The following is an 11,673-nucleotide window of genomic DNA, read 5'->3' on the forward strand; positions in this document are numbered from 1 at the left end:
AGGAATGGGGTCACGTGGGTGGGCAGTGGGCGGGCCCTGCTCTTGTCTGGAGGAAAAAAAGCCATTTTGTGCCCCCCCCCCAGCCCGGGTCCCTCCCCTCCCCCTCCATCCCCTCCCCTCCCCTCCCCTCCCCTCGCTTCCTCCCACCCCAGCCGCTTTCGCAAACTCCTTTCTCACCGAAGCTTTCTCCCCGCCCGCCGCCGAGCAAGCGCCGCGGCTGGGCCCCCTTCCCTCCCTCCCTTCCTCCCTCCCGCCCCCTCCCCGGACCGCAGACCCCGAGCCCAGGTAAGCGGACCGGACCGCCCTTCCCTCCCCTCCGCCTGCCCCGCCGCGGGGCCCCGGCCGGGCCGCATCCTCTCCCGCATCCCCGCGGGGAGGGCGCCCGGGCCGGGCCGCGTCCCACCCGCCGGCCGCCCCGGCCGCCGCCGCCTTCCTTTCTGCCTTTCCCTCTCCCCCTTCCCCTCTCTCCCTTCCAAGATGGCCGAAGCGGATTCCCCTCCCAGCGATGTGGCGTCCCCGGACCACCCCCTCTTTGTGCTCCGCGCCGTCCCAGACCCGCTGCCGAGGAGGCGGGGAGGCCGGGCGCCCACAAAGGCTCCGCCGGGGCTCGGGCGCCGGGTGGGGTGCATCTCTGCCCCGCTGCCCGCCTCCAGGACCCAGAGCTGCCCTGCCCCCCTGCGCCCCTCGGCCCGGGGAGGGGTCGCTCTCTGTTTTTTTCGGGGGACACCCCCCCCGCCCCCCGGCGTCGCGGACGTGCAAAGCCTGGAGGCCGGGAGGCAGGGGACATGCTTTTTTTTTATTGCCGCGGGGACCGGGGGAGGGCGCTCTTTCCTGCCTGGGCCCCGGGGCTCTGCCCCCCCCCCCGCCGGCCCCTTCCCCCCATCCCCAGGCCGGGCGCCCCGCCCCCGCCCCCGCCCCCCAGCGGAAAGTTTGGCTCCTGGGAGGACAGGAGCGGCCCCCCGGGAACTGGGGTCTCACTGGGGGCTCGGATCCTCGGACCCAGCTCCGGGGACAGCCGGGGCCCAGGGGGTGGCATGGAAATGGGGGGGGGGGGGAAGGTTTATTTCCGATCGCCAGCGGAGGCAGGAGGGGGTCTGACCGACCGGCCCGTCTCCCCCTGGGGGGCCAGGCCGCCCCTTCCTTCCCGGTCCTCCTGCTGCTAGCTCTGGGGAGGAGGGGGGGACCCCTGGGCGAGCGGACACCCCAGTCCTTCCTGCCTTCGCGTTGGGCCCAGGCGTGCCTCCCCCCACCCCCAAAGCCCCCGTCTGCCCAGAATCGCTCCGGGTGGCTGGAAGAGGCCCGGGCGGTGGATTTGCCTGTGAATATTGTGGAAGTGCCCCTGGTCTTTGTCTCTCAGGAGTTACCCCTTTACCCCGCACCCCTCACCCCCGCTGCCTCCGTCTCTCCAGGGCTTCCTGTAGGGGGACGGGCAGGGGGGGGGGCATCCCTTGGCCGTCTCCCACTTCTCTCCGATGCCTCCTCCTCTGGGCCTCTTGCAGTTTGCATCTGTTCCTGAAACTCCACTTTCCCTCCTTCCTCCCACTTCCGCTCTGTTCCAAGGTGTTAGCACTTGGGAAAGCAGCATAAAGCCGGCTCTGTTGCAGCTTTTTGGTGGCGAGTTTTCTCCGGGGGTTCCCCCATTTGGAGTTGGGGTTTGTGTTCTTCGAGCTGTCTTTGGAATGAGGCGGGAAACATTCCAAATGTTTAGCGTCCAGACACGGTGTGGCTGGGAGGGGTTCAAGTTGAAATCTTGGTTGGGGGGCTGGGGGAGGGGCTTAGCGTCCAGACACGGTGTAGCTGGGAGGGGTTCAAGTTGAAGTCCTGGTTGGGGGGGTGGGGGGGGGTTGTGTGTGGAGGGGAAGAGGGCAGGAAGTGGGGGACTCTGCTGCCCTGGCCTCGCCTGGGAGATCTTGGTGGATGGAGCTGTTGCCATGGGAATGGAGACGATCTGAAGAGGAAGCGGGTGTATCTTCGTGCAGGTCAGATGCCCACCCGACTCTTCCAGGCTCCGGCCCCCAGTGGGGAGGTCAGGAGCCGCCCCAGCCTTGTTGCCAGGAGACGTGTGTTATAATGTACACGGGGTGGACCAGGGATGCACACAAGGCCAGTGTGTGTGTGTGCAGCTCTGGTTTCAGCCGGGGATGGATGTCAGGCAGGCTGTGTGCTCCTGGTTGGGGGAGGGGGAGGTGACTGAATGCATCTGGCAAAGGTGGGCCGGGCTCTGGTCTGGCTCTGTGTGATGGGGTGTGTCTGGCCAAGTATTGGCTGTGTGTGTGTGTGTGTGTGTATGTGTGTGTATGTACGCGCACGCACATGCACGTGCTGTGTCTCCGGCCTTGTGTGTAGTGAGTGTGAGAGAGGGAGGAGGTGTGTCTGGCTCTGTGTGTATTATATTTTGGGTTTTTGTCTTTGTTTGATCTTCGGAAGCCAGGAGGTGGGGCAGGGACGGAGGACGGGGTGAGCCCAGCACCTGGAGGCTGGCAGCCTCCTTTTCGTGCTGCCGGCGGGGGAGACGTCGGCACCCTGGGAAGCCTGAGAGGTGGACGGTGCTCCCAGGTGGACCGGACTGCCCGTGTTCCTCCCAAATCCTTGGGGCTCACGCAGTGGCACCTATGTGGTTGGGAGAGGAAAGGACTCCTAGGTCCCACGGTCTGAGACTTGACAGTACGCTCTGGCTCACTGCTTCTGGACAGCCTCAGCCTCCCCATCGGTACCCCGGGCGTGGGATGGGGGCTCTGCGCCCTCTGCGTGCCTCTAGGTCAGCACGCGTGCTGGTTGCCGTCCTTGGCCAGACGTTGGCCCCCTCCTGGGGGCTCACCGAGTGGTCTGTCTGCCAGGGAACGTGGAGTCCTGCTCCCCCCGTCCTGGGTGGAATAGGGCCCGTGTGCAAAGAGCACTGTGCAAAGAGCACAGGCTGTTTCTCGTCCTTGGACCGCCGCTGTGTAACCGCAGGCAAGCCCCTTCCTTCTGAGTTTCTTCGTCTGTGAAATGACATGACGGACAAGACGCTTCCTGAGACGCCCTCTACCTCTGCGACTCTAGACGTCTGGATGTGTGACCTTGAGTGACTTTTCCCAAGACCTGGAGGCTTTCTGGGGAGGGAGCCGGGCTAATTTCGTTGGGAGGAAAAGAAGAGCAAAGGATGCTGCCCCTGCGCATCCAGAGGAGCCGAGGGGCCGCGGGGTTGTCAGAGATCGGCTCTCTCTGCTGGGGAAAGGGGGGGGGGGGACACACACACACAACACAACAAAACAAAAACTGACGGCAAGAGAGGCCTACATGGCAAGAGAGGCCTGAAGCTTCCGGAAAGAGCGCGGTTAAAACAGAGAGCTGCAGGTGGTCTTTAGTAGCAGGGGACTTTGAGGATGTGGAGAGACAAATGCCGGGCTTGATGGCGAGGAGAAGTGGGAACTGGGTGCTGATCCGTCTCCTTTCCTGCCCAGACCCTGTTGTGCCTGTGCAGCCAGTGGTTGGTGCGGGGACAGGAGGCACGGAGGGAGGGGCCTGGCCCCGGCTGGGGGAAGGCATTGGAGGTGGGTGATGGCACTCGGGTCCCCTGTGGGGATGTGGTTGGGGCTGACCTGTTTCCCTTTTCTGCTTCTTGGATCTGTCTCTCCTTCTCTGTTCCCCTTGGGCTAGTCCCATCTCCCAGCCTCTTTCTTAAAGTGACGCTGCCCACGGTCCAGCCCCCTCTCAGCCCTCTTCCTTCTGCTTCTCACCGCACACCAGCCAGGTGCCGCTGGGGAGGAACTGGGTGTCAGTTGTAGGGCCCTGAGGCTTCCTGGTGGGGGGGATGAGATGGGGAGGAGGTCCTTGGGGGGACAGGTAACCATGGCAATCAGGTGAGGAGCCAATCCTGTCTTCTCCCCAGCCCCGGAGGTAGCAGTCGGAGGTTCTGGGGATGGGGTGGAGCGAGGAGAGTCACAGGGGGCTCGTTTCCTTCACGGGAGACACAGGAGCATGTCATTGCTCTGTAAGCACCACAGCGCCTGCCCTCACTGGCACGTCTAGGAAGGACCCTGAGGGATACTCTGGGTTGAGGCTCACAAATGCTTGGGGGGAGGGGGAGGGGGAGGGGGATGGCCAGGTGCCCGGGAGCTCCTGTGTGTGGAGGCCATAGTCTGCTTGGCAGCAGCTAGGTGGGAATTCTTAGCAGCAAGTGTCTGCAAACACAAGTGTGCGAACGAGGCGGCCAAAGCCGTGCGCAGCGCTGTGTGTGTACGTGTGCATGTGAGGGAAAGAGAAGGGGGTATGACGTTCACTGATAGCAGCCCGGACCCCCAGCATGATCAGAGCCCAGGACCTCTTGTTGCTGCCCGTGCACGCACACAGACTCCCTGGGACACGGACACGGACACGGACACGTAGTCCTACCAAGTGCCTTTGGAGGCCCAGACAGCACGTATGTGTCTGATATTACACGCGCCCAGCGAGACGGCCGCTTGGAGTTTGTTCTTCCCCCTGGATGGTTGTAATAATATTTGGGCATCTTGCCAGGGACGGAGTTACCATGGAAACCACCAAACAGCAGAGTCCGTAGCAAGGCGGCTACCTCATTGTGAAGGGGGAACCCGTGCAGGGAAGGCAGAAGGAGCCCACCCTGTGTGTGTGGCCAGAACAGCTTTCCTTGGGCTGGGCCTGCGGGGCTGGGCCTGCGGGGCTGGGCCGCCGCCTTCCTGCTGGCTCTCCGGGCTGGCTGGCTTGTCCCGCTCTGTCTGCCCCGCTCGCTGGTGTTTCTCCCACGTGTGGCCTTTGTGTCTCTCCGTCTCTCTCGGTCTCTGGCCAGCCTCTGTTGGCTGCTTGGGTCCCGGCCAAACTCATCCTGGGGTCTCTATAGAAACTGCTGCTCCCGGCTGTGAATTCCGGACCTGGAAAGCCCAGTGCGGCCTTTAGAAACGCTCTGCAGAGGAGAGGACGGTGTGTGTTGGAAAGGAGCAGTTGGGACTTGGCCGCCCGCTCCAGCCCCACCCCTTGGGCTTCCACTCTGGGAAAGAGGAAGAAGGGAGGGGCCGTCCCTTCTCTGTGCAGCTGTGATTTATTTTTATTATTTTTATTTTTTTATCAAGAAGTAAGGACATCCGCCAAGCCAGAGCTGGGCTTTGCCTGACCTCCCGGGCCCTGCCAGAGCCTGGCTGGGCGCTCAGGTGGCCGGGGACAGGGAACTCTGCCCAGCCTTGGCCGGCAGCTGCGGGCCTGTAGCCTGCGGCTGGACGGGCTGTGGCAGGTTGCAGAGGAGGTGTCACCAGGTGGGAGATGGTGGGTGGCAGTGCCCAGGAGGAGACATCACTGCATGTGCCTGGGACGGGGGTCCTGGAGGTGTGTGCTTGCGGGCACAGGTGGAGCGGCGTGTACCGCATTATTTTTTTTTAATGCATTTTATTGATTTTTTACTGAGAGGAAGGGAGAGGGATAGAGAGTTAGAAACATCGATGAGAGAAAACATCAATCAGCTGCCTCCTGCACACCCCCTACCCCCCACTGGGGATGTGCCCACAACCAAGGTACATGCCCCTGACTGGAATGGAACCTGGGACCTTCCAGTCCGCAGGCCAGTGCCCTATTCACTGTGCCACACCGGTTTCGCGTTCCTCAGTATTTCTTGCGTGAGCGTGAGGCCCGGGACCTGCATGGCCAGGTGACGCCCAGGCTGCTGCTCTGGGGCCGGAGCTGGGTGCAGAGCCAGAGGACAGCGATGGGTGCCCCTCCACACCAAAGCTGTGTGGAGGCGGCGCAGATGGGAGGGCAGGAAGGGTGGCACAGAGTAGAAAGACCCAAGTTGGCGGCCTTGCAGCTGGAGCGGGCGAAGGGGCAGGGACAGCTTATTCTTTCTCTCCTCTTATTTTCTGGAGTTCTGGCTTATCTGATTCTCCTCCTAGCGCCCAGCTCTCACTTGAACTGGGATTATGGAGCTATTTTAAAAGTCTGTTCTCTTTCACGTTCCTGCCTCCCCCAGCCTTTGGGAATTGGGTCGTACTTCCTGTGGTCCAACCTCAGTCCTTCCCGCGGCTCCCGAGGTGGCGCTGGTCTTGTTGCTCAAGGTCGGGGGACTGTCCAGAGCGGCCGGCACCCAGGGGACACTCAGAGGGCGCCCAAAGGGACCGGACCTTCCTGCCTCCCGTCCGAGGCCTCAGAGAGGATGCTGGGTCTTTGCGTTTCTAATTCCACTTGCACTTCCCAGGGTGAGGCTCCCCGGCCCCCTCCCCGGCATCATGCATCGGACCACACGCATCAAAATCACGGAGCTGAACCCTCACCTCATGTGTGCCCTCTGCGGGGGCTACTTCATCGACGCCACCACCATCGTGGAGTGCCTGCATTCCTGTGAGCGGCCTAGGCCGGGCGGGGCGGGGGGCGGGAGGCACTGCCCGGGAAGGGGGAGCACAGACCCTGCCTCTGACTGGTGGGGTCCCCGGGTCACAGAGAGGCTGGTGGGGTCCCCGGGTCACAGAGAGGCTGGTGGGGTCCCCAGGTCACAGAGAGGCTGGTGGGGTCCCCGGGTCACAGAGAGGCTGGAGGGGTCCCCAGGTCACAGAGAGGCTGGTGGGGTCCCCGGGTCACAGAGAGGCTGGTGGGGTCCCCAGGTCACAGAGAGGCTGGAGGGGTCCCCGGGTCACAGAGAGGCTGCCTGGGAGGCGAGGCTGGAGGTGCTGACCCAGAGTTCTCATCTGGAATCTCTGCGGCTGATCTGTCACCCCCTGAAGCGCAGCTGCCCCCGGTGTGCCCTGGGGCCTCGGGGGTAAAGGCCGAGGACCCGGGAGAGGGGCAGCAGGCTGGCTGTTGTGTGTCCTCCGTGAGGGCAGCTTGGGGCGTGGGACTCACCGTATCCATGGCACACGACACTGGCCTGATCCACACACGTAGACACACAAGATGGTCCTCTCCCGAGGACGGACACGGGGCAGGTGCCCTCTCTGAGGACAGGTCCGCGCTGGCCCTCTGCACGGCCCAGACCGCCGGCTAAGGCGGAGAAGGGGGACCTGAACCTGGGCAGAGGGGCGGGGGGCTGGGCCTGGTTACCAGGGGGGCTCTGACTCCTCCCTCTCTCCGTGTCCTCCAAGTCTGCAAAACCTGCATCGTGCGCTACCTGGAGACCAACAAGTACTGCCCCATGTGTGACGTGCAGGTCCACAAAACCCGGCCGCTGCTGAGCATCAGGTGGGCCTGGCCCCGCCCCGCCCCCCTCTGCCCCTCAGCCCTCCTGGCTCCTGTGACCAAGGTGGCAGGTCGTGGGGGGGGGGGTGAGGGGGGAGCCCTCGGCCTCTTCCCTCCCTCGGGGTTGTGTTCAGCTGAGCAGTGGAGGGGCAGAGACCAGGCTCTGAGTCTGAGGAAGGGAGGTGAGACGCGGGGACCCTGGCTGGGAGGGCGGGTCAGAGGGTTGTTGATAGGGTCCCGTATGTTTTTTTCCAGATCTGACAAGACCCTCCAAGACATCGTCTACAAACTGGTCCCGGGGCTTTTTAAAGGTATCCACACACCCTTCCTCCTCCTGCGCCCCTGGCCCCCATTCCCCAGCCTGCTGCTCCCTCCTCACCCCGTCTCCTTCCCTCCTTCAGATGAGATGAAGCGGCGGCGGGATTTCTATGCGGCCTACCCCCTGACGGAAGGTGAGGCCATGTGTGTGCTCCCGGGCTGGGGCCCTGCGAGCGGGCGGCTCTGCCCAGACGTGAGGGCCGGGTGCACTGGGCTGTCCGTCCGTCCTTCATGCACGAACACGCCGTCTCCTTGGCTCGGAGGACAGCTGGGCTCACCCCACTGAGCGCTGAGGTTCGGGGTCCATGGCGGGGCTCCCTCCCCCATCCTAGGCAGCCCCCGTTTTCTCCTCTTGCAGTCCCCAACGGCTCCAACGAGGACCGCGGGGAGGTCCTGGAGCAGGAGAAGGGGGCTCTGAGCGATGATGAGATTGTCAGCCTCTCCATCGAGTTCTACGAAGCTGTCAGGCAAGTCTGTGCTGTGCCCCGTCCTTTTGGGGTCCTGAGCCGGTCGCCCCCTTCTCCCACCCAGCCCCATTCCCCCGGAGGGGAGGGCCTGCTGGACGCATGTGCTGGGGAAGCCTGCCTGAACCAGGGTCTCCCTGGCTTCATTCCCCCCCCCAGGGACCGGGAGGAGAAGAAGGGCCCCTTGGAGAATGGAGACGGGGACAAGGAGAAGGTGAGGGCTGGGCCTGCCCAGGTGTGGGCTGTGGGCCGGGAGAGAGGGCCTGGGTGGCCCACAGCCCTGGGTGCCTCTCCCCTGGCAGACAGGGGTGCGCTTCCTGCGGTGCCCAGCAGCCATGACCGTCATGCATCTCGCCAAGTTTCTCCGCAATAAGATGGACGTGCCCAGCAAGTACAAGGTGCGTCCCGGGCCCTTTGGGAAAGGGAGTGTCTGCGGGGTGTGTCTGACGGTGTGCAGCCCGGCCATTGTTCCAGGCGGGCGGGTGTCACCCAGGCCTGCTGGGTTGTGTAATGGAGCCCAAGCAGACAGGTAATTGAAACCAGGGTTAGGGCGGGGCTGTCTGCAGCTGGTGAAACCTGTGTGCAGACAGCATGGCAGAGAGGTGGGGAGTGTGTGTGTGTGTGTGTGTGTGCGCGCGCGTGGGCACACACGCAAAAAACACGGGGTCTCATCTGGGGCCAGCTGACTGAAGGAAGTCCTGGCCAACAGAACTCCAGGGCATTGCTGCTGCTGCTTCTTTTTTTAAACAAAGCTTTTTCTTTTTAAATATATTTTATTGATTTTTTACAGAGAGGAAGAGAGAGGATAGAGAGTGAGAAACATCGATGAAAGAGAATCATCAATCAGCTGCCTCTTGCACACCCACTCCTGGGGATGTGCCCGCAACCAAGGCACATGCTCCCGACCGGAATCGAACCCGGGACCCCTCAGTCCGCAGGCCGACGCTCTATCCGCTGAGCCAAACCGGTTTCGGCTGGGGCATTGCTTCTTAAACTTGCATGAGCCTGTGAGCCCTTAGAGAGCTCGTTAAAAGGCAGATGGATTCTGCGGATTCTGCTTTCCCAGCAAGCTCCCAGGTGCTGCCAATGCCGCTGGCCTGCGGAGCGCACGCTGAGTATCTGGGTCTAGGACGGTGGGTCCCAAACTTTATGTCAGAATCGCATGGGGAGCTTTCAAACTCGGCTCCTATCTTACCAGCTGGACAGAACCTCTAGGGCAGAGCCCTGGCATTGTCTAAAGCTCCCTGGTGACGGCTCTGTGCGGCCGGGTGAGAGCCAGGCTCCCGGATCCTCCTCACCTGGGCCCTTCCGGTGCCGCGGTGTCCGCCCCCTCCAGGTGGAAGTCCTGTACGAGGACGAGCCGCTGAAGGAGTACTACACCCTCATGGACATCGCCTACATCTACCCCTGGCGGCGGGTGAGTGGGGCTGGGGGCCCCCGGGGCTGGCGTGGGTCTGTGCCCACTGGGCTGCGTGGGCACCTGCTCTAACCGTGACAACGCGCTTGGTCCCATGAGCTGGCCTTGTGCAGGCCGGCCCGCCTCGGGCTGGCGCGCTCTCTCTCTCTCTCTCTCTCTCTCTCCCTCTCTCTCTCTCTCTCTCCCTCTCTCTCTCTCTCCCCCTCTCTCCCGGAGCCCCCACACTCAGGAAAGAAGGCTCTTTGGGCAGATGGCGTGCCCCCATGTGGGGTCAAGCAGGAGGGCCTGGTGGCCATGGAGGAGTGAATGTTGCATCCTGCTCCTTGGCCTTCCTCTCCTCTCTCTCCAGCCTCCGGTCCCACCCAGTTCTCTCTGGGTCTGTGTGCCCGGCTCTCTCCGTCGCTATGCCTAGGTCCTCCTCTGCTGGGTCTTTCTCTCTAGGGCTCAAGCTTTTCCCTCCTCCCTCTTGGGGCATGATGGGGTGAAGGTGGGTGGCTGCCTGGTTAGCCTCCCCCCCCACTCTCCCTGCAGAACGGCCCTCTCCCCCTCAAGTACCGGGTCCAGCCAGCCTGCAAGCGGCTCACCTTGCCTACGGCGCCCACCCCCTCCGAGGGCACCAACACCAGTGGGGCATCAGAGTGTGAGTCAGTCAGCGACAAGGCTCCCAGCCCTGCCACCCTGCCGGCCACCTCCTCCTCCCTGCCCAGCCCGGCTACCCCCTCCCATGGCTCTCCCAGCTCCCATGGGCCCCCAGCCACCCATCCTACCTCCCCCACTCCCCCTTCAGCGGCCAGTGGGGTCAGCACAGCTACCAACGGGGGCGCCTCGAACTGCCTGCAGGCACCGTCCTCCACCAGCAGGGGGCGCAAGATGACTGTCAATGGAGCTCCCGTGGCCCCCTTAATTTGAGGAAAGGGACCTTTCCCTCCTTTTCCAGCCGCGCCTCTCCACCCCTCCACTTTTTCTGGGCTTCTGTTTCCACCTCTTCTCCTTTCCCCCAGCTCCTCACACCTTAGGGGTGGGGGGTGGGTTTTATAAATAAATCTCTCTTATATATATATATATATATACATATGTACATAGGAAAAACCAAATATACATATTTTCTATGGACCAACCAGATTAATTTAAATGCCACAGGAAACAAACTTTATGTGTGTGTGTATGTGTAGGGGACGGGGGTTCATTTCGAAGGGGTCTTGTGTAATTTGCTCTATTCTGTTCTTGGGGGTGCCTGAGAGTGGACTGGAGGGGCTGCTGGAGGCTCAGTAACGCTTTGCCCCATCCTCCTCCTGTTTCCCAAGGCAGAGGGGGTGTTACAGGGCCCCCCAGCCCCCAAAGCTTTAGGCACAACTCTGACTGGCTGTGTGTGGGTCCGTCCTCTCTCTCCCTCTCCTCCCCCATCTTGGCTGCTGTCCTGCCCCAACCCAGCCAGCCCCCCAGCCCCTGGTGTGGAATGCGCAGAGACTTGCTAAGACAGTGCCTTTTCCCAATGCAGTGTATCCCCTGGTTTTGGGGAGCGAGTGGGCGGTGGAGATGGTATCGGCCTCACCTCTTCCTCTGGCAGTGGAAACTCTGTGCCAAGCATAGATAGTTCTGCCCTTCCGTTTGTCTTTTTCCCCCTGTGTGTGTGGCCTTCGCATCGTTTTCCGTGGGGAAGAGAAGATTCAGGCCACGGGAGGCCTCCGCCCTTGAAGTCCCACTGTGGCTCCGGCATTGTGAACCCCTTCACCCCCCGGGCCCCGAGCCCGCCCAGGAGCCCCCATCAGCAAGCCTGGGGACCCGGAGTGGAGAGGTGGAGTGGGGTTAACTTCAGACAAGCACAGACCCCAGGTTTTGCTCAAGGCAAACAGCCCTCCAGTCCTCGCCCCACCCCCGGCGGAGGCCCAGGCAGGAAAGGGCCTCGGGGGCACCTGAAAGCACAAGACAGACTCCCGTAAGCTCTGTCCGAACTCCATCCCAAGGGGTCAGTGGGCCACCCCCGAGGGGCAGGCCCCATAGCTCCCTGCCTACCGTTTTCTTCCAGTGTACATAGGTCAGATCGGGGTACCCTGTCACAACCGAGGTGTCCGGGGTTGGGTCCCCCCAGCGGGTTTGTCTGTGTTTGCACCTTGTCTGTTGTCTGAGGTGCCATGGCTGTACCTCCTCCTGCCCTGGGACATTTGCATCTCCTGGCTTTGTAATAAATGCTGCATATTCTCCAGCGCCTCTAGTTCTTTGGGGCAGAGGGGACCGGGAGAGGATGGGAGGGTCCCCAGGCCTCCTCCTCGGACCGCTCGTCTGTGGCTCAGCCTGCCTCGGGAGGCCCCATATGGAATACAC

At 62.6% G+C, this 11,673-nt stretch overlaps 1 protein-coding gene across 2 annotated transcripts; it reads left to right on the forward strand.

Moving 5' to 3' along the window:
• Positions 1 to 150: 150 nt before the first annotated feature.
• PCGF2 (polycomb group ring finger 2) lies at positions 151 to 11,554 on the forward strand. Of its 2 annotated transcripts, XM_036407896.2 has the most exons (11): positions 151 to 285; positions 6,179 to 6,321; positions 7,059 to 7,155; positions 7,408 to 7,463; positions 7,554 to 7,604; positions 7,829 to 7,937; positions 8,094 to 8,148; positions 8,237 to 8,332; positions 9,271 to 9,351; positions 9,883 to 9,991; positions 10,139 to 11,554. In XM_036407896.2, the coding sequence occupies exons 2-11, from the start codon at positions 6,210 to 6,212 to the stop codon at positions 10,258 to 10,260; spliced, it is 888 nt and encodes a 295-aa protein (XP_036263789.1). In that variant the 5' UTR covers positions 151 to 285; positions 6,179 to 6,209; the 3' UTR covers positions 10,261 to 11,554. The 2 variants fall into 2 exon arrangements, with proteins under 2 accessions (XP_036263789.1, XP_036263792.1); XM_036407899.2 differs by having other exon boundaries at positions 9,883 to 11,554.
• The last annotated feature ends 119 nt before the right edge of the window (positions 11,555 to 11,673 follow it).

This window comes from Pipistrellus kuhlii, unplaced genomic scaffold, assembly GCF_014108245.1.
Source record: "Pipistrellus kuhlii isolate mPipKuh1 unplaced genomic scaffold, mPipKuh1.p scaffold_m20_p_37, whole genome shotgun sequence".
NCBI lineage: Eukaryota > Metazoa > Chordata > Mammalia > Chiroptera > Vespertilionidae > Pipistrellus > Pipistrellus kuhlii.

Excerpts from the sequence above, each read along its gene's own strand:
- PCGF2 (XM_036407899.2), top strand. The coding sequence starts at position 6,210 with ATGCATCGGACCACACGCATCAAAATCACGGAGCTGAACCCTCACCTC. Across the intron at positions 8,149-8,236 it reads GAGACGGGGACAAGGAGAAG|ACAGGGGTGCGCTTCCTGCG; the intron begins GTGAGGGCTGGG and ends CTCCCCTGGCAG. Across the intron at positions 9,352-9,882 it reads ACATCTACCCCTGGCGGCGG|AACGGCCCTCTCCCCCTCAA; the intron begins GTGAGTGGGGCT and ends CTCTCCCTGCAG.